This window comes from Hippopotamus amphibius, chromosome 11 (assembly GCF_030028045.1).
Source record: "Hippopotamus amphibius kiboko isolate mHipAmp2 chromosome 11, mHipAmp2.hap2, whole genome shotgun sequence".
Classification (NCBI taxonomy): Eukaryota; Metazoa; Chordata; class Mammalia; order Artiodactyla; family Hippopotamidae; genus Hippopotamus; species Hippopotamus amphibius.
The window spans coordinates 54,998,105-55,021,782 of NC_080196.1; the positions used below are offsets into that span (position 1 = coordinate 54,998,105).

At 46.1% G+C, this 23,678-nt stretch overlaps 1 protein-coding gene across 1 annotated transcript; it reads right to left on the bottom strand.

Moving 5' to 3' along the window:
* Window positions 1-6,153: 6,153 nt before the first annotated feature.
* Window positions 6,154-23,404, bottom strand: PRELID3A (PRELI domain containing 3A). The gene is made up of 6 exons (XM_057698026.1): window positions 23,311-23,404; window positions 9,828-9,996; window positions 9,082-9,171; window positions 7,976-8,046; window positions 7,784-7,886; window positions 6,154-6,336 (listed from the first exon to the last, which is right to left on the bottom strand). Exons 1-6 carry the CDS (start codon window positions 23,340-23,342, stop codon window positions 6,283-6,285), a joined length of 519 nt encoding a protein of 172 aa, XP_057554009.1. The 5' UTR covers window positions 23,343-23,404; the 3' UTR covers window positions 6,154-6,282.
* Window positions 23,405-23,678: the final 274 nt, after the last annotated feature.

Genomic DNA, 23,678 nt, shown 5'->3' on the forward strand with positions numbered 1-23,678 from the left:
TTTCTGGCACCTTTATCCCTGCTTCAAAAATGGGTTGCACAGACTCACAGATACAGAGGACAAACCAGAGATTACTGGTGGGGAGAGGAAAGGGGGAGGGACACGATAGGGGTAGGGGAATAAGAGGAACAATCTACTATCTATAAAATACAGAAGCAACAAGGATATATTGTACAGCACAGGGAATACAGTCAATATTTTATAACTATAAATAGAATATAACCTTTAAAAATTGTGAATCACTATGTAGTACACCTGAAACATAAAATATTGTAAACCAACTATACTGTGATAAAAGTGTATGTATGTATATATATGTGTGTATATATATATATACACATATATGTACTTTTTAAAAACCATGGTTTCCAGGACTTCCCTGGTGGTCCAGTGGGTAAGAATCTGTCTTGCAATTCAGGGGATGCGGGTTCGATCCATGGTTAGGGAACTAGATTCCACATGCTGTGGGGCAACTAAGCCCATGCACCACAACTAATGAGCCTGCACATCACAACTAGAGAAAAGCCTGTGCACTGCAACAAAGAGCCTACATGCTGCAGCAAAAATGATCCCACATGCTGCAACTAAGACCCAATACAGCCAAAAATGAAAAAGTATTTTTTTAATTAAAAAAAATTTAAAATAAAAACCATGGTATTCAAAATAACAAATATTCATGTCTCCCTCTAGATCATGACAAGTTTAGACCATTACCTCTATGAGGTTATACAGGGTTTCCTAGAGGTTGTGGAACAAGAGGTTCACTTGCAGAAAGGGTCACGCAGTATGGCGGGTCATGCTTCACACTGGGTGTGTCAGAGGAGAGCCCCCAAGGCAGAGGGACAGGGAAGAGAGCTCCCTTCACACTCATCTCTACAGACAGGAAAGAAGCAAGGACAGGATGCCATAATGAACAGAAAAGATTTAGAATCTAGAATACAGTTTGCCAAGATAAAATTAGTGAATAAATTGGAAGGTTTGTCAATTTTGTTAATCTTTTCAACAAAACAACTTTCGGTTTCAGTAATTCTACTATTTTCCTATTCTCTAATCCTTATCATTTCTTTACTTCTGCAAGCTATGGATTTACCTTCTTCATTTTCTGGTCCCTCAGGTCAGGCTGATGATTTGACAGCGTTCCTCTTTTTTCTTAACGTATGTAGCTATGAATTTCCATCTGAGCTCTGCTTGCACTGCATATCATAAGTTTTAATATGTTGTGTTTTCATTTTCATGCATCTCATTTTATGATTTCACTTGTAATTTCTTGTTTGACTCACTGGTTGTTAGAAGTACATTTTTCAAATTCCACATTTGTGAATTTTCCAGTTTTCCTTATGCTGTTGTTGTCTAATTTCATTTCATAGTGATCACAAAAGATACTTTGTATGATTTCAGTCTTCTTAAATTTACTGACACTTGGTTTTTGATCTAACATATGGTCTATCCTGGAGACTATTCCATGTGCTCTTGAGAAAAATGTGTATTCTGCTGTGATTGGGTGAAGCGTTCTACATATGTGTTAGGTCAGGTTGGTTTATAGTGTACATCAGGTCCTTCATTTATTTACTCATCTTCTGTCTATCCAATAATGGATGTTCTAGTCATTATTGAATAGGGATTATTGAAGTTTCTATCGTAGAATTGTCTGTTTCTCTCTTCTGCTAATGTTTGCTTCATGTATGTGGAGGTTCCGTAGTGTGGTATGTATATGATTATAACTTTTATCTTCTTGATGAGTTGGCCCTCTTGTCAATATGTGATATCTTTCTTTGTCTCTTGTAACAATTTTTGACTTAAAGTCAGTTTTTTTCTGATATTACTGTGGCCACCCAGCTCTCCTTTAGTTACCATCTGCATGGAATATCTTTTTCCATCCTTTCACATTCAGCCCATTTATGTCTTTGGCTTTAAAATGAGTCTTTTGTAGGCAGCATACATAGTAGGATCATGTTTTTTCATCCATTCTGCCAATCTCTGTCTTTTAATTGGTAAACTTAATCCATTTACCTTTAAAGTAAATGCTAAAGAAGCACTAACTTCTTACATTTTGCTATTTGTTTTCTATAAATTTCATAACTTTTGTTCCTGAGTTCTTTCTTTGCTACCTTCTGTTCGATTTTTTTCCTAGTATAACATTTTGATTCCCTCTTTGTTTTATTTTTTATATACTTTTAAGTTATTTTCTTACTGGTTATCCTAGTGATTATAATTGCCATCTTAAATTCATAAAAATCTAGCTTGAATTGATACCAATTTTAGCTTCAATAGTGTATTGGTCAGGGTTCTCCAGAGAAACAGAAGCAGTAGACAGGGATTTATTTTAAGGAATTGGCTGCCTAATTTTGGAGGCTGCTAAGTTCAAAATCTGTGGGGTAGGTTAACTGAGATTCATTGAGCTCATTGGTTTAGGTATTTGACGAGAATCCAGAGTTCTACAAAAGTTGATTCTGTCATTTTTTTCTATGTTGCCAGTTTATTGATTCTTGTAGCACCCACCTTTGCCATTTTCCGTGATGTCACTATTTATGTATTTTTTTAACATTTAATTTTGAAATTAATGTAGACTTACTGGAAGCTGCAAAGGTACTACAGGAACACCCCACGTCCCCTTCACCCACTTCCCTCAGTAACATCTTACATAACTGTAGCACAGCATCAAAACCAGGAATTTAACACAGTACAGCATAGAGAGTTTTTTTAAAAGATCACTTCAACCAAGGCTTAGCTGTATGAAATTTCACATCAGGGACAAAGATATCCTAAAGCTTTCAGAGAGAAAAAAAAAAGAAAGCCACATACAGAGGCTCAAGAATTGGAATGGAAAACAATGGAGCAGTGCCTTCAAAATTCTGAAAGTATTTTATCTACAATTAGATGTCCAACCAAGCTTTGAGTGAAGAGTGGGAACAGAAGGGGCATTTTCAGATATGCCAAGTCTTGGAAGCTACTATGGGGTGTCCTTCTGTATCTTGTGGTAATAAAGAGAGGAAGGCAGGGATGCCAGGCGACAAGGGCTCCAGAAGGGGAGACAGGCCAAGGAAATGGCTGGGAGGGATGACAGCCACACATAGCTGCTGGTCACAGAGTGAGACTGGCCTCCAGGAAGGACAGCGCCAGGGAAATGAGAAAAGGATGTGCTACCTATTGGGTCTGACCTTGGAAAAGGATGTCACAAGGTGCTACAGAGAGCAGATGAAGAGTGGGGGGAACTCAGCCAGAGACTTCTAAAAACAAAATTAAACAGATGAAGAGAATAAGACAATTATTACTTTCAAAGGGAAAAAACTACGTAGAAAGGAAATGTAGGGACTTCCCTGGCAGTCCAGTGGTTAAGACTCTGTGGTCCCAATGCAGGGGACCCAGGTTTGATCCCTGGTTGGGGAACTAGATCCTGCATGCTGCAACTAAGAGTCCACACGCCGCAACAAAGACCTGGCACAGCCAAAATAAATAAATACATAAATATTTTTAAAAAAAGAAAAAAATGTAATTACACTATACTTTTTCACTTGGTAGTAAACTTATGTATGTTTTAATTATGGAACCAATGTGCTTTTAACCAGAAGTTACAATAAGCTACACTGGGAAAATGGGAGAGGGAAGAAGATGTAAGAGAGAAAATAACCATCTACCATGGCAGGAAGTCAACAGATAATGTCTAAAATTGCTGAATCAAGAAATAGCAGAATATGCTTATTTATTTAGAAATCTAACAGTAAATACCAAAACTGCCAAAAGAGTCAACAGTGCCCTCAGAAGGGTAGAAGAGTGCTTTGCAGAAGGGGTAAGAGTGATTGTTTTTGTTAGAAATCTTTTAACTCTATTTTGCCTTAAGGTATATGCATAAAATATTCTCATAGAAACAAAATGAATTTAATTTCATTTTGGATTGGAAGTACTGTTATCAAAGGAAAAGCAGTATCTAAAAAAAACCGTAGTAGAATATAGTTCTACCTTTATGGAAGAGAGTTTCTCTAAAGTTTTTATAATTTGAAACACACTAAAAGAGATACTACGTTTTACTTTTGAAAATGAGAAAATTAAAACTCCTAGATGGAGGTACCTTGACACTAACAGGTCAGCTGAGAGCTTGAAATCACAGGCCCTTTTGCAGCCACAGGCAGAGGCCCCAGATGGCAGGACAGTCTAGCCACAGCTCGAGGGCAGAGTGCGAGGCTCTCCTGACCAGTCTTGACCGTCCCTGTGTCACCATCGGGGTGGACGCCCCAACTCTAGCACGTGTAGATCCGTGATGGGGGTAAGACAGGGACACACGGCAACTGTGTGTGAGGCGACAGGTGGTGGCCAAATGTATGAGAAGAGACCGGCAGTGAGACTGTGGATCAAGAGCAAGTGAGGAAAACGGGACGTCCTCTCTTTAGTGAGACCCTGAAAGTCAGCAGGAGAGCTGGCGCTGAGGGAGGACAGATGGGCCCCAGAGCTGTCTGAGCAAACCTGGCTTGGGGGTGGCAGAGCAGTCACCTGGGCTCAGCGAGGAGCGGGCAGAGCGGCGGCCTGTCCTCCTCCCGGCAGGGCTGCTCCCTGGGCCTTTCTCCACCGGCCGGGCCTCCTACCCTGTGTGGTCACGACCAACGAGCCTGGCAGAGGCTGAGACCCAGAGCTCCCACCTCGCCCAGCCCAGGACGGCACTCCAGATGCACGTCTTCCTGCTCCTCTACCTTTTCCTGCTTCTCTACCTTTTCCTGCTTTTTGATGGGTTTTTTTTTTTGTGAGGCATCTGACTAAAGATTGAGGCAGTTCAGCTCTAGCTTATGAGAAAACAGAATGTGACAGTCCACAACTCAAAGTGACATCATCACACACACACCACACCACACACACACATACATATCACACCACACTACAGACATATCACACCACACACGACACCCATACCCACACACCACACCACACACACACACATCACACCATACACATCACACCACAAACACCACACAAGCACACACACATTACACCACACATACATATCACACCACACACCTACACACCACACCACACACACACATCACACACACAACACCCATACCCACACACCACACCACACACACACATCACACCATACCACATACATCACACCACACCACACACATCACACCACACAGACCACACACACACATCACACCACACACACACCACACCACACACACATCACACCACACCCCCCACACACACCACACCACACACATCATACCACACACACACCATACCACACACACACATCACACCACACATCATACCACACACACACATCACACCACACATCATACCACACACATCACACACGGCACACACACCATCAAATATGCACATGCACAAGCAGGACGCTCACCAGATAGGCAAGCTCTCTGCATGTGGTCACCCTAGCGGTGCATCCACGGAAGAAGGTCAACCTTGGGTTCAAGGTGAAGGTCCTGGCAAACCTAAGCAACAGTGGCTTAAGCAAAATCAGCAGTAAGTTCTTAAAGGAACCTGAGCCACAGGACTCACGTCTGCTGATGGAGGCACCAAGTGTGCAGACATGCTGCAGACAGACAGACCGACCGATGGTGGGAAGTGAGGCCCAAAGCAGCGCAGCTCGGAAAGCCAAGGGCAGGAGGAGTTTCAAGGCAGGAGTGTGAGGATTCCCTGAACAGAGGGAAGCAGGAAACTCTGACCTTACGAAGTAGAGACGACTGCTGACCATACGAGTGTCACATCCACTCTGACACCCCAGACACTTGGCCTAGGAAACCAAGGAGGGTTTGTGAAGCTCAAGGAGATGCTGGAAATGGCTTCGGCCACTACAAGCAAATGGCCGGTATGGGTGCATGGCTGGCAGCAAGTGGGGAGGGGGGCTGACTTCTCGCCACAGCACTGACGCTGGGCCTGGGCATCTTCACAGGAACGGGGGAAGATATTCCAGTCTTACCCCCAATGAAAACTCTCCCTATCGGATCAGCCCTTCACATTGTCTGCCCCGGCTTCTGAGAGCATCCCTGCTAGGGTCGCACCAGTCCCAGGACACAACCACGTGCGGAGAACAGCTTGCAGGAGAAGCTGCACTGCCCTCAGAGACGAGATAACAAACCTGAGCATAAATCCTGCCATGAAACGAGTTGGTGCATTAGGAGGCAGAAGAACCCAGTTAGGTTTTCACTACAGGGCTGGAGACCCGCATGCAGCTGCATCTCGCAGACCCCTTCCCAGGTGCCAGGTCCTCGCCGCGTTCAGGAGTCGTGTATTTACCGCCGCTCGGCACAAGGGGCGCTGCAGGCCTCGTTAGCTCAGGGCGCGTTCCGCATTTTCAATTATCCACTCAATAGCAGCCCACCCCTGGAGCAACACAAATATTTCAACGTGGGGTCAGAAGTCCTGCCTGTCTCAACGCAGACAGCGGGCTACGCAGGTCACGTAGACGCATAGGCACAGTCCCGCGGCTCTGCAGCAGACGCAGCCGAGACATTCTGCAGGCAGCTTCTAAGGCCCAGAAATAAGGTGACACCTGTTCCTCCTAAAACTCCCACATCAGCTTGAGCTACGCGGAGCCCGCACCCCTCATCCGTGCTGTCAGTCCTGAGGGCGGTGATGGGAGCGCTGTCCCTCAGCCTCCCCTGTGAATCGCCCCTAACCTCTTCTGGCTTCTGAACCGCGCGCCGGGAGACCCGCCTCTCCACCTCCATCTCCCCCTCCGGCTCCCCGTCTTCAGACCACTGGCTGCCCCGGCATCCCCCGAACTGGTCCGGGATTCCCTCGGATGGTAATCCGCCTGGGGAGGCGGTGCTTCTCCACAGGCCTCCAACACAGCAACCCCCAAATAAAGTGGAATCCTTGATTTAGCCTGAGTTTCCCCTGACTTTTCTCATAAAGGGCTGAGGTGACTGGCCTCACCGAGGGCGGCCTTCCTCCTAGAATATTCTTTTCAGCATACACTCAGGCCTGCCCTAAGCCAGACCCCGGACACACAAAGTGAGTCGGTCAGGCTCTGTCCCCTGGGCTCGCAGCATGGACGTGACACGTGCCACCCTGGGCAGGGGGACTCCCTCACTTCCCTGAACTTAGCTGAGCTACCCCCGACCTTCCTCAAGTCTGGATTTTTCCAAAAATAGGGCAGACTGGCTCTGTATTAGTGACTAGAGCAGTGAGCCTAAACGCAAGCGTAAAGGGCTCCCGGCCGAGCTGTGACCTGAGCATGGTGGGAAGGGAAGGAGGGCTCAGGTGCCATCCCAGTGGTCCCAGAATGAAGATCTCTTCTGACAAAAAACAAGCGAGAGAAGGGGAGAGAGGAGAGCCGGGGTGGCGGCAGAAGGAGGCCAAGGAGAACTGGGCATCTGCTCTGGCGCCTGGCACTGCCTGGAATGTACCTCCCAAATACCCCAGCTCTTCCCGCCAACCGTGCTGGAGAGGAGGCCACGGCTGACGCCCTGCCCCGTCCCGCCCCAGGCTCGGTCCCAGATCCCGCCAGAGAGCGAGGCAAAGGGAAACTCTGCACACAGAGAGGCTCAGCCGGAGCAACTCAGTGCCAATTCATTACGAAACTGCTGAAAATCCTGAGCGTCCTTCCTGTCCAGGTCAACCGCTGCCCTGGACACGTGGGGTCTGTCTGGTCGGCCGAGCCCTGGACGTGCTGGCCGCCTTGCTGGCCTGTGCTCTGTGCTCAGCCCGTGCTCCCCCCGGCCTGTAGGCCTGTAGGCCTGTAGCCCTCTCTGCCCACCTACGCGCCCGCAGCACGTGCTCCGTAGGATCCCCGCTCATCTGGCCCCCAAACAGCTACAGATGGTACCTTCTTTGCGTTGGACGAGATCGTGTTGGCCATCAGACTTTCTAGGTAGCTGCCGAGGCTGATCCCCTTCACGGTGATGACGGCTTCCTGGGTGAGCACGGTCCTGCAGGAGAGCGAGGCGTGAAGGGGCTGCGCAGCCCGGGGGTGGGAACCTCCGCCCCACCTTAGCCCTGGAGTTCAGCGTCCACTTACCTTCCCGGGTCCTCCGGGTGGGGCGTGTACACCAGCCTCTCGCTCACCGACACCAAGTTTGTGAGTGTGATCTTAAAAAAAGAAACACTGGCTGTAGGTTCTATTTCTCTTGCATTTCTTCCCAGACCATCTGCCCACACTCTCCCATCCCTAAATCTGCACTTACTGGAGCCAGAGCGGAAGACCTGCCAAGGTCTGGGAGGCACAGCCACCGTAAGGCCCAGGGATACCACCTCCTGGCCACTCCTTCTGCTGACGGTCACTGCCCTCCCCCCACACCCCACCCAGACCTGAGCCGGGCTCATTAGCTGGCGTCGTTGTATGTGCAATATTTTTATGCCAGGCACTGTATTTAATAAACCTTATTTTCTTTCATTAATCCTCATAACAATACTGCGAGGTTTGTTCTTTTTTAGACAAGGAAAGTGAGACTCAGAAAAGATGAATCACTGACACTTGCAGTCACACAGCGATTCAGTGATGAGCAGGACGCAGGCACACAGCTGTCCAGCCCAAAGCCCTCCTTTTCACTGGACCTCGTGCCGCCCGGCTCCCTGCAACCTTGTGGAAGGGCTGTCTGGCTGAGGGAAGGGGGCCCCTGGCAGAGGTCCAGATGGTAAACCAAGGCGTCTCCACGCACGTGACACCACCTGCAGGGTAAGGGGCCTGACGGAAGCCATGCTCCCAACCACCCATTTTCCCCAACACACTCTTTGAATTTGCATTAGGCCAGAATCAATGGTTCTTAACAGTGAGACGTAAGAGAGGAGGGCAGGAGGACAGCGGCTGTTTCCGTGGCTGCTAAGAGCCACGGTGGGCTATCGGTGGGCAGGACAGTGGCTGGGGGTGGGGTGGGGCAGGGGGACACTGGGGAGGCGCACAGGGCCCTGGGCTGCCAGTCTGTTCCCTGATCTGCCCACTGGTTTCAAAAGTGTGTTCACATCATTATGTGTGTTCTTCTATATGTTTTTATACTGGAATAAAAAGACAAGGTGCTGCTAAATAAAGTCAGCCTTTCTATTAAAAATAAAAGGTCACTTAGACCAAAGGTGGGCTGGAAGTAAAATTAAATGAAGACGTTACGCACCATCGTGGCCATTGCTTACATTGGTGGAACAGAGCTCCATTTTCTTTTCCACCGGGTCCACAACAGAATGTTCTCTGATGTATGTCAAAGTGCTACTGGTTCCCAAAATCTGAAAAGCAGAGCAAAACCCACAGAGCGATGTCAACAAGCCCCCTTACATCCAGGAGCACCAAGTGCCACTTCATACAAGCTGCTCATCTCTTCAGCCAGGGACGCAGGGGCAGCTCCAGCAGCACCTCCAGCTCCTTCAGGCGCTTCTGTCCAGCAGGTGGGACAGATGGACACACGAATCAGGGACGGAGGGACTGGTGCTTAGAGGAGAAAATGGGTCAGGACCTGGGGTGCTGAGGTCAAGGTTGAGGTCGTTGAGGTCAAGATCCAACTGGTGAGTCAGCTGTGGACCAACCCTGACACTCACCCTTGGCCCCTGCCATGCGGAGCTCAGGCCACACCTGGCAGGGCGATGGGCCTGGGGTGGGGCGATTGGGTGTGGGGAAGGGGTGGGGGAGCAGGGGTCATGGGGGTTTAGGGGTCCTGTGGGTGGTGCCCCCACTGCACATGGGTCAGGGGACATGTTGAACACTCAAGTGGGCGATTAACTCAATTCACAGAGAAACAAACCATCTCTGGAGCTTCCTAGGAATCCCAAATGGGAAGGTTGTCATTTCCTGCCTATGGGTGCCAGCTGGGCTGGCGGGTGTAGACGGGCCACGTGGGTGTAGCTGGGGGTTATGCGGGTGCAGCTAGGCTCCACGGGGGGCTCACCGCTCTCACGAGGCCGGGCAGCCCCCATTCGGTGCTGAGGAGGCGGTGGCTGTGAAGCCGGCCCCGACCGTCCACACTGCGCTCCAGCACGTCCACGCCCACCACGCTGGGATTCATGGGGTTCGGGTACTTCCTCATGGCAGCCTTGACAACCGTGTCCCATGGGTGGCTGAAGGGAAGTGAAACCACCAGCATGAGCGGGCAGCAGGTCGAAAGTCAGGTCAACCCTGTTCCTTAAGCTTTGTTCCAACACCTGAGGAGTTGGACTCTGGTCCCAGATCCTGGATGCCTGATCCTCCGGGCCACCAGGGGCGGGCACAGGGAGCAGACCAGGCTCAGGTCAGCTGTCCCAGCCTGGCTGAGGGCTTCCCCAGGGCCACCCCCCACCCCCCCAAAGAGACCCTTTGGCCTGGGGTTTCTGGGCAAGAGACCATGACTCTGTTCCCTCCTGTCACCGCCCCACCCCGTGCTGCTCCACAGGCTGCAAGGCTAGGGGGCGGGGCCCAATTGCTGCCTCTACCTGGTTTCCGTGACCGTGGGGGGCCTTGTGCTGACCACCCGCCTCACCCCTGCAGCCCTAGCACAGACCAGAACAGCACACCTGCCCCATGCCGATCGCCCCACCCCCAGCTGCTGCCCAGCTGTGAGGTCCTGAAGCAACAACTTTGTTCCAACCTCTAAGTCAGTATGTGACTTGAAATGGCTACATGTTTTTTCTGATTATTAACAAATATATTTGAGATTTTGAAAAATAACAAAAAAGATGAGGAAAATAAAAGTCCACAATTCCACTCTCTGGATACAAGTCTGTGTGGGCATCCCTGAGGCTCGTCCTGCAGATGCCACCCCTTCTCTCTGCCCTGCGCCCTGGAGGGAGAGGCGGACACTGGTGACCCTGTTTGTTTCCTGCTGTCAGAGACCACACAGCTACCCCTGCTCCCTGGAGCTCTGTGCCTGTTGAGGCTGGCAGCCCGCAGGGCATCCAAGGCCTCAGAGTCTGGGTACTCAGGCTGGACCTTCCCCCAGGCACTGCTGTCCTGGTTCTTCCTTCAGGAAGTGCGCCCAGGAAGCATCTGGCCCCACAGAAGTGAGTGTGCATGGACAACGCCACCATTTCCCCAGATGCACCCACACAAGTTTGAGCAGCATGTTAGACACAGCCCAGACCCAAGACCTGGAGACACGCATGCACGCATAGACACACGCTTAGAAATCACACTGGGATCATGCTCTGTACATGCACTGATCGCCGCTTTTTATGTGTAACAGTTGATGAACATTTTCTTGCATCATGAAGCTACTTTCAGAAATATGACTGTAAGTAGCTGCACAGCAGGCCACCCTGTGGACAGTGATGTCACCAGACCCCTCTGGCAGGTTGTTTCACTGTACGATGAAGGCAGCAGGGAACACTGGTGCACAGCAGCCTTTCAACATACCTATTTTTCCTTAGGGTAAATTTCTATAATGGAATTACTACATCAAAGGTTATCAACATATTGAAGGTTTTTGTTTCACTTCATGTCCTTTTTAAATATAACTTATTGATCATGAATTTACTTTATCCTCATAAAATGCTCGTCCAGGTCAAAAAGTTAGCAATGGGACTCAGACTAGAGCCGGGCCTCCCAGCTCTACTCCACGATCTTTCTGTCACACCCATGGCCTCTGCACGGTCAGGTCCAGAAGCCCTGCTCTTCAATACAGAAAGGCTTTTTCAAGCTGTGGCGTCGTGTCACTGCGCTAACGCATCCCCCAGCTCCAACATTAAGGGGTGAAGGAGCAGAGACGAGGCTGGTCCTGCTCACTCGCAGGGGACAGGGAGCCTTTCTTTTGGAGGAAAGATCTGTCCAGGGCACAGTCAGCTGAGCTCTGGGGAAGGAGGAAAAGTGGGGGAGCTGAGAGCAGAAGTGGGGAGCTGCTCAGGAAAACAAGCCATGAGCTTCATAAGTCAAGTTTCCCAGAGGAGTTCCTATAAACATCATTAGTTAAAGCAGAATAGGCTATGCCTTCTAAAATTATTTGAAACTATCTAAAAGTTGACAAATATTTGCATTTAGCGCATCTCACACAATGCTGCTTTTTTATAGAAACCTTGCATCTTTCTAACTGGTGATTTCAACTAAATATAACGTGCTTAAAATATGTAAAAAATTCCAGACATCAACAGAACAACGCAGGAAAAGGATAAACATAATATTTTTTAAATTACAAGGTTTAAGTACGCAAGTCTGTATAACGCACTTCTTGGTTAAAGAAAATAGCCCAATACTCATTTGACTGGCAAAAGCTGAGAAGTCTGGCAATGTCAAGTGTTGGGCGGATGTGGGAGTAGGAAGCCAGGCCTGTGGGTGGACATGTGAATGGGCCCCACCCTTGGGAGACCCTGGGTGAGGAAGAAGGGGGACTTGCTGAAATTCGTCATTGGGATAAAGGTCCCTGGCCTTGGCTGAGGCTCACAGTGACCACGGTGGCCTGGGAACTGCCCCAGGGAGGCCTCTGTGCCCTCACTGCAGGAATAGGCCAGCAGCAGTGCTGGGGGCTGCAGGCACACAGCTGGGCTGGCGGCCAGGGAGGGGGCAATTCCGGGTCCCACTGTGGGGCACTGGACAGGGAGAACGAGGCAGCTCTGTGCTCAGCAAGGGTGTCAGAAAGAGGAAGTGGGGTGAGGTCAGAGGGTGCCTGGGACCTACCTACAACAACCAGGGGAAGGGGCAGGGGTGGGGGCAGTGAGACCAGACCTCTGTGAGAGGCACCGCCAGCCTGAGGAGGGCACCACACTCATCATCCCAGTCTCCACTTTTGCACACTTTCAAAATGTCCATAATAATAAGTCAAAAAAAAAAAAACAAACCCCAAAAAACCAAAAAAAAGATATAGGAAAAATGCTTGGACCCCAAGTGATCCCGGGCCAGCCCAGCAGTTCTTGGAGCAAGGCCGGCAAACCTGGGTTCCCCAGTCCCTCTGGGAGCCTAGGCGCTGCTGCGAGGGCCGCCCTTCTGGCCGCACAACACCAGCTGAGGCTGCAGGAGCCCAAGCGAGGCCACGACTGCCAGCCTCTCCCCAGGAGTGACAGCCAGGCCAGGCTGCATGGTGGTCACTGCTGAGTTGTGCACTCAGGACCCGTCCCTGATGAAAGTTTAAGGACTCATTTTACTACACCTGGACCCCTGGCTCTGAGCAAGGGCACAGGAAGGATGAGGAAGGCCTCACTGGTTGGGAAGAGCTCGTGGCCATGGGGGTGGTAGCCCAGCTGTTGTGCTTCCCCGGCCACCACTTCTCCTTGAAACAACTGACCACAAACTGTGGTCATTCAGAGCACAGTTGGACAGGCATTTGCTCAAAGATTAATGAAGTGAGTCTGTCACTTGGAGGAAAACACCTGATAGTATTTGCTACCAAAGATAAAACTTGAGCTTCCAAATGAAAACCAGCGTTTTAGAAAAGTTGCATCACTGCCCTGGGCCTGATGCTTGCCACACGCTGTACCCGGTGCCCCGCACAACCAAGTGCCAGTGTGAGATGTCACAGATCACACGGAGAAGGACTCATTCAAAGTACGAGACAGGCCAATTACTCTGGTCATTGTGGTGTCAGGTTTTACACTGCAATTGATTTGAGAAACTACTGCTTGTTTTTGCTGCAGTAACAAAGAACAGCCACGACTATTTTTAAAGACTTTTGAAATACTCCTACCTTTCCCAACTAGGTTTTACTCACATACACCGTGAGGCTGGGTTTAACCACAACAACAGACGGCAAATGCTGAGTGCAGAAGACAAGTTAGCATCCAGTTAGTGTCTATGCAGCCTGACATTATAGAAATAAGCAAAAAATAAACAAAACAGTACCACTCTTACTACTTTGAGGGGCTTTGGAAACTACAGGTTTTTTAAATTTAAAAAATGTTATTTATGTTAATGTAATGGGTTGATAACTGTTAATTCTAATAAATTCATAAATATTTTTAAATTTATCAGTTTTAATTTCTAATACGGTAAATATTAATACATTTAACCCACATAAACAAGCACGGTTTGGGGTCCCCAATATTTGTTAAGAGTGTAAAGAGGTCCTGATACTGATGAGTTTGAGGATTTCTGGCCTAAGTAGGCCCTTGATTAACTGACCCAGAAATATACACAGGAGAGGTCACCACAGCATGATTTATAATAAGAGGGAAACTTAATGTCCCTTCAATAAGAGAAAGGACAAATGGTGACATGTTCTTTCCATGGAATATTATACAGCTGAGATATGAACGTGTGTGTGTGTACACATATATACACAGATCTCAGATACACACACACACACACACACACAGATCTCAGGAACACACTGTTGTGAAGAAAGGGAACTGAAAAGATCTGTACCAGACGGTGCCAGTGACTTCTATTTTACAACAAACAACACTACATTTTGTCTGCGGAGCATACACCTTCAGAAGGCTACCCACCAGGTTTATAACCATGAGTGCCTGTGGCAGAGAGGAAGGAACAGCACTGGGAGGGGACAGCAGGCACTTCACCTCCTACCTGTAACGTTCCATTTCTCTTATTTTAAGGGGGGAGGGGGTGCTTTCCCTGGTCCTGGGCAGAGAGCAAGCCTGCTTTAGGGCAGCCTCTCCTCCAAACCCCTGCTTCCCTGAGAATGGACACTGCCTACTAGAGACCTCTCCTGGGAGCGCTGGAATGCAGGCAGTGCATGGCCTTGACTCTGCTGGGAATCTACTCATATTGGCTTTTATTAAAGATTTTGTTATAGGTTCACCTGAAACCTCAGTCAATGCTGTGAGGATAGAATTTATAAACCTGCATTTATAAGCCTGCACTTAATTTTTAAGTGCCCCTTTCTATATGTTTCTATTTCGGTGCTATATTTTCCACTACTATTTAAACTACTTTAAACCAAAGCGCTCTCCATTTCTGTGGGAGTTTATACTGCTTTCAGCTCTGTCTGAGCTCCAGTACCCAGGGTTTCTTCAGTGTGTGAGTGCTGGAGGAAACCTTGACAAGATCAAAAGTTTTTGTGCCCCAGCAAAGGAAACCATAAACAAAATGAAAAGACAACCCACAGAATGGGAGAAAATTCTGCAAATGATGCAACTGATTAATTTCCAAAATATACAAACAGCTCAGACAGCTCAATAACAACAAACAAACAAACAAAAAAACAAAAAAACCCAATAAAAAATGGGCAGAAGACCTAAATAGACATTTCTCCAAAGAAGACATACAGATGGCCAAGAGACACATGAAAAGATGCTCAACATTGCTAATTATTAGAGAAATGCAAATCAAAACTACAATGAGGTACCTACTACCTTACACCAGTCAGAGTGGCCATCGTTACAAAGTCTACAGATAACAAATGCCGGAGAGGGTGTGGAGAAAAGGGAACCCTCTTACACTGATGATGATGCAGCCACTATGGAAAACAGTGGGGAGGTTCCTCAAAAAACTAAAAATAGAGCTATCATATGATCCTGCAATCCCACTCCTGGGCATATATCTGGAGAAAACTATAATTCTAAAAGATACATGCACCCCAATGTTCACTACAGCACTATTTACAATAGCCAAGATATGGAAGCAACCTAAATGTCCATCTACAGATGAACAGATAAAGAAGATGTGGTATATATACACAATGGAATACTATTCAGCTATAAAAAAGAATGAAGTAATGTCATTTGCAGCAACATGGATGGACCTAGAGATTATCGTACTGAGTGAAGAGGGGGGTGGGATGAATTGGAAGACTAGGATTGACATATATACACTATTGATACTATGTATAAAATAGATAACTAATGAGAACCTACTATATAGCGCGGAGAACTATACTCAGTGCTCCATGGTGGCCTAAATGAGAAGGATATCCAAACAAGAGGGTATATATGTATACGTATAGCTGATTCACTTCGCTGTACAGTATAAATAAACACAATATTGTAAAGCAACTACAATAAAAAAACAAATTAGAAAAATAAACAAAAATTAAAAAAAAAAAAAATAGGGACTTCCCTGGTGGCACAGTGGTTAAGAAGCCGCCTGCCAATGTTGGGGGCACAAATTCAATCCCAAGTCTGGGAAGATCCCACATGCCACAGAGCAACTAAGCACATGTGCCACAACTACTGAAGCATGTGTGCCTAGAGCCCATGTTCCGCAGGAAAAGAAGCCACCGCAATGAGAAACCCTCTCACCACACGGAAGAGTAGCCCCCGCTCACTGCAACTAGAGAAAGCCCATTCGCAGCAACGAAGACCTAACGCAGCCAAAAAAAGAGAAAAGAAAAGAAAAAAGTAAAAAACTGATAATTGAATGAATAAATGAAAAGAAAATCGGCAATATTTAAAAAAATTAAAAAATAGACAGCTGATTAGAAACCTTAAAAAAAGACAAATACGATATTGCTTATAAGTGGAATATAAAAAATGATACAAATGAACTTATTTACACAACAGAAATAGACTCACAGACATAGAAAAACACTTATGATTACCAAAGGAGGAAGGGGGGGATTAAACTAGGAGTTTGGGATTAAAATAGACACATGACTATATATAAAATACATAACCAACAAGGACGTGTGTATAGCACAGGGAACTATACTCAATATCCTATAATAATCTATAATGAAGAAGAATCTAAAAATAGTGTATATATAGATATAGATATCTATCTATCTGTATATATCTGAATCACTTTACAGTACACCTAAAACTAATACAAAATTGCTGGACTTCTCTGGCAGTCCAGTGGTTAAGATTCCGTGCTTCCCAGAGAGTCCCATACAGAATAAACCCAAGGAGAAATACACCGAGACACATATTAATCAAACTAATGACAATTAAACACAAAGAAAAAATATTAAAAGCAGCAAGAGAAAAGCAACAAACAACATATAAGGGAAAACCCATCAGGATAACAGCTGACCTTTCTACAGAAACTCTGCAGGCCAGAAAGGAATGGCAGGATATACTGAAAGTCCTGAAAGAGAGAAACCTACAGCCAAGAATACTCTACCCAGCAAGAATCTCATTCAGATTTGAGGGAGAAATCAAAAGCTTTCCAGACAAGCAAAAGTTAAGAGAATTCAGCACCACCAAACCAGCCTTACAACAAGTGCTAAAGGAACTTCTCTAAGTAGGAAACACAAGAAAAGGAAAACACCTACAAATACAAACCCAAAACAATTAAGAAAATGGTAATTGGAACACACATGTCAATAATCACTTTAAATGCAAATGGATTAAATGCTCCAACCAAAAGACACAGACTGGCTGAATGGATACAAAACCAAGACCCTTCTATGTGCTGCCTTCAAGAAACCCACTTCAGACCAAGGGATACATATAGACTGAAAGTAAAGGGATGGAAAAAGATATTCCATGCAAATGGAAGTCAAAAGAAAGCTGGAGTAGCAATACTCATATCAGACAAATTAGACTTGAAAGTAAAGACTATTAAAAGAGACAAGGAAGGACACTACATAATGATCAAGGGATCCATCCAAGAAGAACATATCACAATGGTAAATATCTATGCCCCCAATATAGGAGCACCTCAATACATAAGGCAAATGCTAACAGCTATAAAAGGGGACATCGACAGTAACACAACAATAGTGGGAGATTTGAACACCCCACTTACATCAATGGACAGATCATCCAAACAGAAAATAAATAAAGACACACAAGCTTTAAATGACACATTAGACCATCTCGACTTAATTCATATTTATAGGACACTCCATCCAAAAACGACAGAATACACTTTCTTCTCAAGTGCACACAGAACATTTTCCAGGATAGATCACATCTTGGGTCACAAATCAAACCTCAGCAAATTCAAGAAAATTGAAATCATATCAAGCATCTTCTCAGACCACAGTGCCATGAGACTAGATATCAGTTACAAGAAAAAAACTGCAAAAAATACAAACACATGGAAGCTAAACAATTCACTCTTAAACAACCAAGAAACCACTAAAGAAATCAAAGAGGAAATCAAAAAATATCTAGAAACAAACGACAATGAAAACACAACAAGCCAAAACCTATGGGACGCAGCAAAAGCAGTTCTAAGAGGGAAGTTTATAGCAATACAGTCCTACCTTAAGAAACAAGAAAATGATCGAATAAACAACCTAGCCTTACACCTAAAACAACTAGAGAAAGAAGAACAAAGAAACCCCAAAGTGAGCAGAAGGAAAGAAATCATAAAGATCAGAGCAGAAAAAAATGAAAAGAAAGGAAGGAAACCATAGCAAAAATAAATAAAACTAAAAGCTGGTTCTTTGAGAAGATTAACAAAATTGATAAACCATTAGCCAGACTCATCAAGAAAAAAAGGGAGAAGATGCAAATCAACAGAATTAGAAATGGAAAAGGAGAAGTAACAACGGACACCTCAGAAATACAAAAGATCATGAGAGACTACTATAAGCAACTATATGCCAATAAATTGGATAACCTGGAAGAAATGGACAAATTCTTAGAAAAATACAATCTTCCAAGACTGAACCAGGAAGAAATAGAAACCATGAACAGATCAATCACAAGTACGGAAATTGAGGCAGTGATTAAAAATCTCCCAACACACAAAAGCCCAGGACCAGATGGGTTCACGGGCGAATTCTATCAAACATTTCGAGAAGAGCTAACACCTATCCTTCTCAAACTCTTCCAAAATATTGCAGAAGGCGGAACACTCCCAAACTCATTCTACGAGGCTACCATCACCCTGATACCGAAACCAGGCAAAGATGTCACAAAAAAAGAAAACTACAGACCAATATCACTGATGAATATAGATGCAAAAATCCTCAACAAAATACTAGCTAACAGACTCCAACAGCACATTAAAAAAATCGTACACCATGATCAAGTGGGGTTTATCCCTGGGATGCAAGGATTCTTCAATATACGCAAATCAATCAACGTGATACATCATATCAACAACTTGAAGGATAAAAACCATATGATCATCTCAATAGATGCAGAAAAAGCTTTTGACAAAGTTCAACATCCATTTATGATAAAAGCTCTCCAGAAAATGGGCATAGAAGGAAATTACCTCAACATCATAAAAGCCATATATGACAAACCAAAAGCCAACATCGTTCTCAATGGGGAAAAACTGGAAGAATTCCCTCTAAGAACAGGAACAAGACAAGGGTGTCCACTCTCACCATTATTATTCAACATAGTTTTGGAAGTTTTAGCCACAGCAATCAGAGAAGACAAAGAAATCAAAGGAATACAAATTGGAAAAGAAGAAGTAAAATTGTCACTCTTTGCAGATGACATGATATTATATATAGAAAACCCTAACGACTCTACCAGAAAACTGCTAGCACTCATTGATGAGTTGAGTAAAGTAGCAGGATACAAAATTAATGCACAGAAATCTCTTGCATTCCTATACACTAACAACGGAAGAGCAGAAAGAGAAATTAAGGAAACTCTCCCATTCACCACTGCAACCAAAAGAATAAAATACCTAGGAATAAACCTGCCTAAGGAGGCAAAAGATCTGTATGCAGAAAACTTTAAGACATTGATGAAAGAAATCAAAGACGACACAAACAGATGGAGGGACATAGCATGTTACTGGATTGGAAGAATCAACATCGTGAAAATGACTGTACTACCCAAAGCAATTTACAGATTCAATGCAATCCCGATCAAATCACCAATGGCATTTTTCACAGAACTAGAGCAAGAAATCTTACGATTTGTATGGAAACGCAAAAGACCCTGAATAGCCAAAGCAATCTTGAGAAGGAAACATGGAGTTGGTGGAATCAGGCTTCCTGACTTCCAACTATACTACAAGGCCATAGTGATCAAGACAGTATGGTACTGGCACAAAAATAGAAAGGAAGATCAATGGAATAGAATAGAGAACTCAGAAGTAAGCCCAAATACATATGGGCACCTTCTCTTTGACAAAGGAGGCACGAATATACAATGGAAAAAAGACAGCCTCTTCAATAAGTGGTGCTGGGAAAATTGGACAGCTGCATGTAAAAGAATGAAATTCGAACACTTCCTAACACCATACACAAAAATAAACTCCAAAGGGATTAAAGACCTACATGTAAGGCCAGACACTATAAAACTCCTAGAGGAAAACATAGGCAGAACACTCTATGACATCCATCAAAGCAAGATCCTTTTGGACCCACCTCCTAGAATCATGGAAATAAAATCAAGAATAAACAAATGGGACCTCATGAAACAAAAGCTTTTGCACAGCAAAAGAAACCATAAACAAGACTAAAAGGCAACCCTCAGAATGGGAAAAAAATACTGGCCAATGAAACAACGGACAAAGGATTAACCTCCAAAATATACAAGCAGCTCCTGCAGCTTAATACCAAAAAAGCAAATAACCCAATCCACAAATGGGCAGAAGACCTAAATAGACATTTCTCCAAAGAAGACATACAGATGGCCAACAAACACATGAAAAGATGCTCAACATCACTAATCATCAGAGAAATGCAAGTCAAAGCCACAAAGAGGTATCACCTCACACCAATCAGAATGGCCATCATCACAAAATCTGGAAACAACAAATGTTGGAGAGGGTGTGGAGAAAAGGGAACTCTCTTGCACTGTTGGTGGGAATGTAAGTTGGTACAGCCACTATGGAAAACAATTTGGAGGTTCCTTAAAAAACTACACATAGAACTACCATATGATCCAGTAATCCCACTCCTGGGCATATACCCAAAGAAAACCATAATCCCAAAAGAAACTTGTACTATAATGTTTATTGCAGCACTGTTTACAATAGCCAGGACATGGAAGCAACCTAAATGCCCATCAACAAATGAATGGATACAGAAGATGTGGCATATATATACAATGGAATATTACTCAGCTATAAAAAGGGATGAGATGGAGCTATATGTAATGAGGTGGATAGACCTAGAGTCTGTCATACAGAGTGAAGTAAGTCAGAAAGAGAAAGACAAATATTGTATGCTAACTCACATATACGGAATCTAAAAATGGTACTGATGAACTCAGTGACAAGAACAAGGAAGCAGATACAGAGAATGGACTGTAGAACTCGAGGTTTGGGAGGGGGTGGGGGGTGAAGGGGAAGCTGAGACACAGCAAGAGAGTAGCACAGACATATATATACCACTAACTGTAAAATAGATAGCCAGTGGGAAGTTGTTGTATAACAAAGGGAGTCCAACTCGAGGATGGAAGATGCCTTAGAGGACTGGGGCGGGGAGGGTGGAGGGGACTCTAGTTGGGGGGAGTCAAGGAAGGGAGGGAATATGGGGATATGTGTATAAAAACAGTTGATTGAACTTGGTGTACCCCCCAAAAAATAATAAATAAATAAATAAAATTAAAAAAAAAAAAGATTCCGTGCTTCCACTGTAGGGGACACTGGTACGATCCCTGGTCGGGGAACTAAGATCCCATATGCCGCTGGGTATGGCAGGGGGAGAAAAACCAAAACGAAACTAATATAACATTGTAAATCAACTGTAATTCAACTAAAAAATTTGGGACTTGCCTGGTAGCACCTGCCTGCCAATGTAGGGGACACAGGTTGGATCCCTGGTCTGGAAAGATCCCACATGCCATAGAACAACTAAACCCGTGCATCACAACTGCTGAGCCTGCACTCTAGGACCCATGAGCCACAACTACTGAGCCCCTGTGCCACAACTATTGAAGCCTGTGCACCTAGAGCCCGTGCTCTGCAACACGAGAAGCCACTGCAATGAGAGGCCCATACACAGCAAGGAAGAGTAGCGTCTGCTCACGGCAACTAGAGAAAGCCTACATGCAGCAACAAAGACCCAATGCAGTGAATAAATAAATGAATAAAATTAAGAAAGAATTTTTTTTAAGTTTTGTGCCTTATTATTTTTGGCCTTTCAAGAGTAAATTTATTAATTTCCAATCAAATATTCAACAAACATATAAAAAGAAAACAACTATAGAAAGAAAAAGGTGTGTAATCCTCAAAGGAAAAAAATCAGGGATTTCAAGGGACTAAGCTAGGGGAAAACTGCATGGTAAGCTCAGCTAGAAAGCCAGGCTTCCAAATCTGTGCGGTCCTGCGGATGTGATGCCGCCACACAGCATCCGTCGCCCGCCCTGGCAGCCGCGTGGCCCCACCCCCCATCTGTCTTCCACGTTTGTCGACTTTCATCATGGCGCTTGGTTTTAAAGTTCAAAAATCAATGGCAGGAGATCCGTGCCTGGCCCACAGCATCTCGGCAGTTGACGGGAACTCCTCTGGCAAACAGTCGCTCTCATTCAAAGGGTATCTGGTCCCCACGATATTCTTCCATCCCTCACTGAGCACCTACTGCGTGCCAGGGACACAAAATGAATGAGGTGAGGGTTGAAGCTGGGATGCACGCTACCACGCGGATGAACCTCAACAGTCATGCTAAGTGAAAGCAGCCAGACACAAAAGACCACGTGGTGTAAGACTGCATTTATGCGAAACGTCCAGAAAAGGCAAATCCATAGAAACTGGAAGCAGGTACTGACCTGCCTGGGGCTGGGGAGGGGAGTGGAGAGTGACTGCAGATGGGCATGAGGGGTCTTTGCAGGATGAGGAAATGTTCTAAAACTGGACTACGGAGATGTACAACTATGTAAATTTAGTAAAAGTCGTTGAACTGTATGATTTAAATTGGTGAACATTATCAATAGCTGACAGTTTACTTCTGCTTGTGGACCACCATTTCCTGAGTTTGTAGGGTAGTCCTGGCCTGAGCACTTGTCCCCTCTGCATCCAGGTGGTGTCGGGCATGCCCCATCCTTGGGAGAATTGAGAAACTCTCTGGAGTCAGTCTGGGAATGGAACCCCGGTTGAGATTTTTGTATAGGCTGCAGGCTGTACGAAAATCAACACTAAAATTGGATTCCATCAAGTCTAAAGATTTCTTTAAAATAATTTCAGAGGTTTTAAACCCATTGATAAATTTTAATTATAATTTTACATGAAAAGGCCAAAGGATGACAATTCCATTTCATGCAGTATTTTTAAATAAAAAAACGAAATGCTGTTCAAAGTGGGATTCAAGAATTTAAAAATCTTTGTTCCTTTAAAAAATATGAAAGAATGAGCTTACGCTTCACAGGTGAAGTGACAAAAGAAGATAACCACTTAGATTACGAAGGCACTTTTAATCAGCTGGAGGCTTTCGTGCCCACAGTGCGTTCGGGGCCAAAGCCCCCACATGCCCATGCTGGCTCCCTCGGGAGCCTGTGATCAGCCTCGTCTGGTCCCGCCCCCGCCCCGTGTGACAGGCCCGCGCGGGGTGAGGCCAGGCCGGCGGGGGCGAGGACGCGGTCACCCCACCCCGGGCCTTAGCGCGCGTCACTGTCCGCAGCGCGGCCCAAAGAGGGACGGAGCCCGCCCTCCCGGAGGCCGCTGCCCAGACCCAGGCCGGTCCAGACCCACTGCGGCTACAGCCGGCTCACCCGAACACATGCTCCGAGCTCCAGACCCTCATCGCCGCCGCTGCAGAGCACTGCCCGGGAGGCTCCGGGCCCCGGGATGCTCCGGGCCCTGGGATGCTCCAGGCCCCGGATGCTCGGCTCCGCGCGGGGGTGGGGCGTGTGGACGCGATGGGCAGGGCGTTTAGGGAGCGGGGCGGGAGTGGGCGGGGCGCCTGCCCTTCACATGAGCGGCGGCCGCACTGCTGCGCGGAGAGAGTGGCGGTGGCGGAGCGGGCGGCGGGCCCTTGCTCCGCAGCGGGGCGGGGCCTGGGTACCACAGTGGACGTGGGGGCGGGGCTCTTTCCTACCAGTCAGGTGGTCCAAGTTCTCCCAAAGCCGGTTCCAGCCAG

What these genes read in the sequence shown, in the direction of transcription:
- PRELID3A (XM_057698026.1), bottom strand. Translation starts at nt 23,342, where the DNA reads ATGAGGGTCTGGAGCTCGGAGCATGTGTTCGG. An exon ending in AGCTCGGAGCATGTGTTCGG is followed by an intron (nt 9,997 to 23,310) that starts GTGAGCCGGCTG and finishes ACTTCCCTTCAG; the next exon opens with CCACCCATGGGACACGGTTG. An exon ending in TGGAGCTCTGTTCCACCAAT is followed by an intron (nt 8,047 to 9,081) that starts GTAAGCAATGGC and finishes TCTTTTTTTAAG; the next exon opens with ATCACACTCACAAACTTGGT.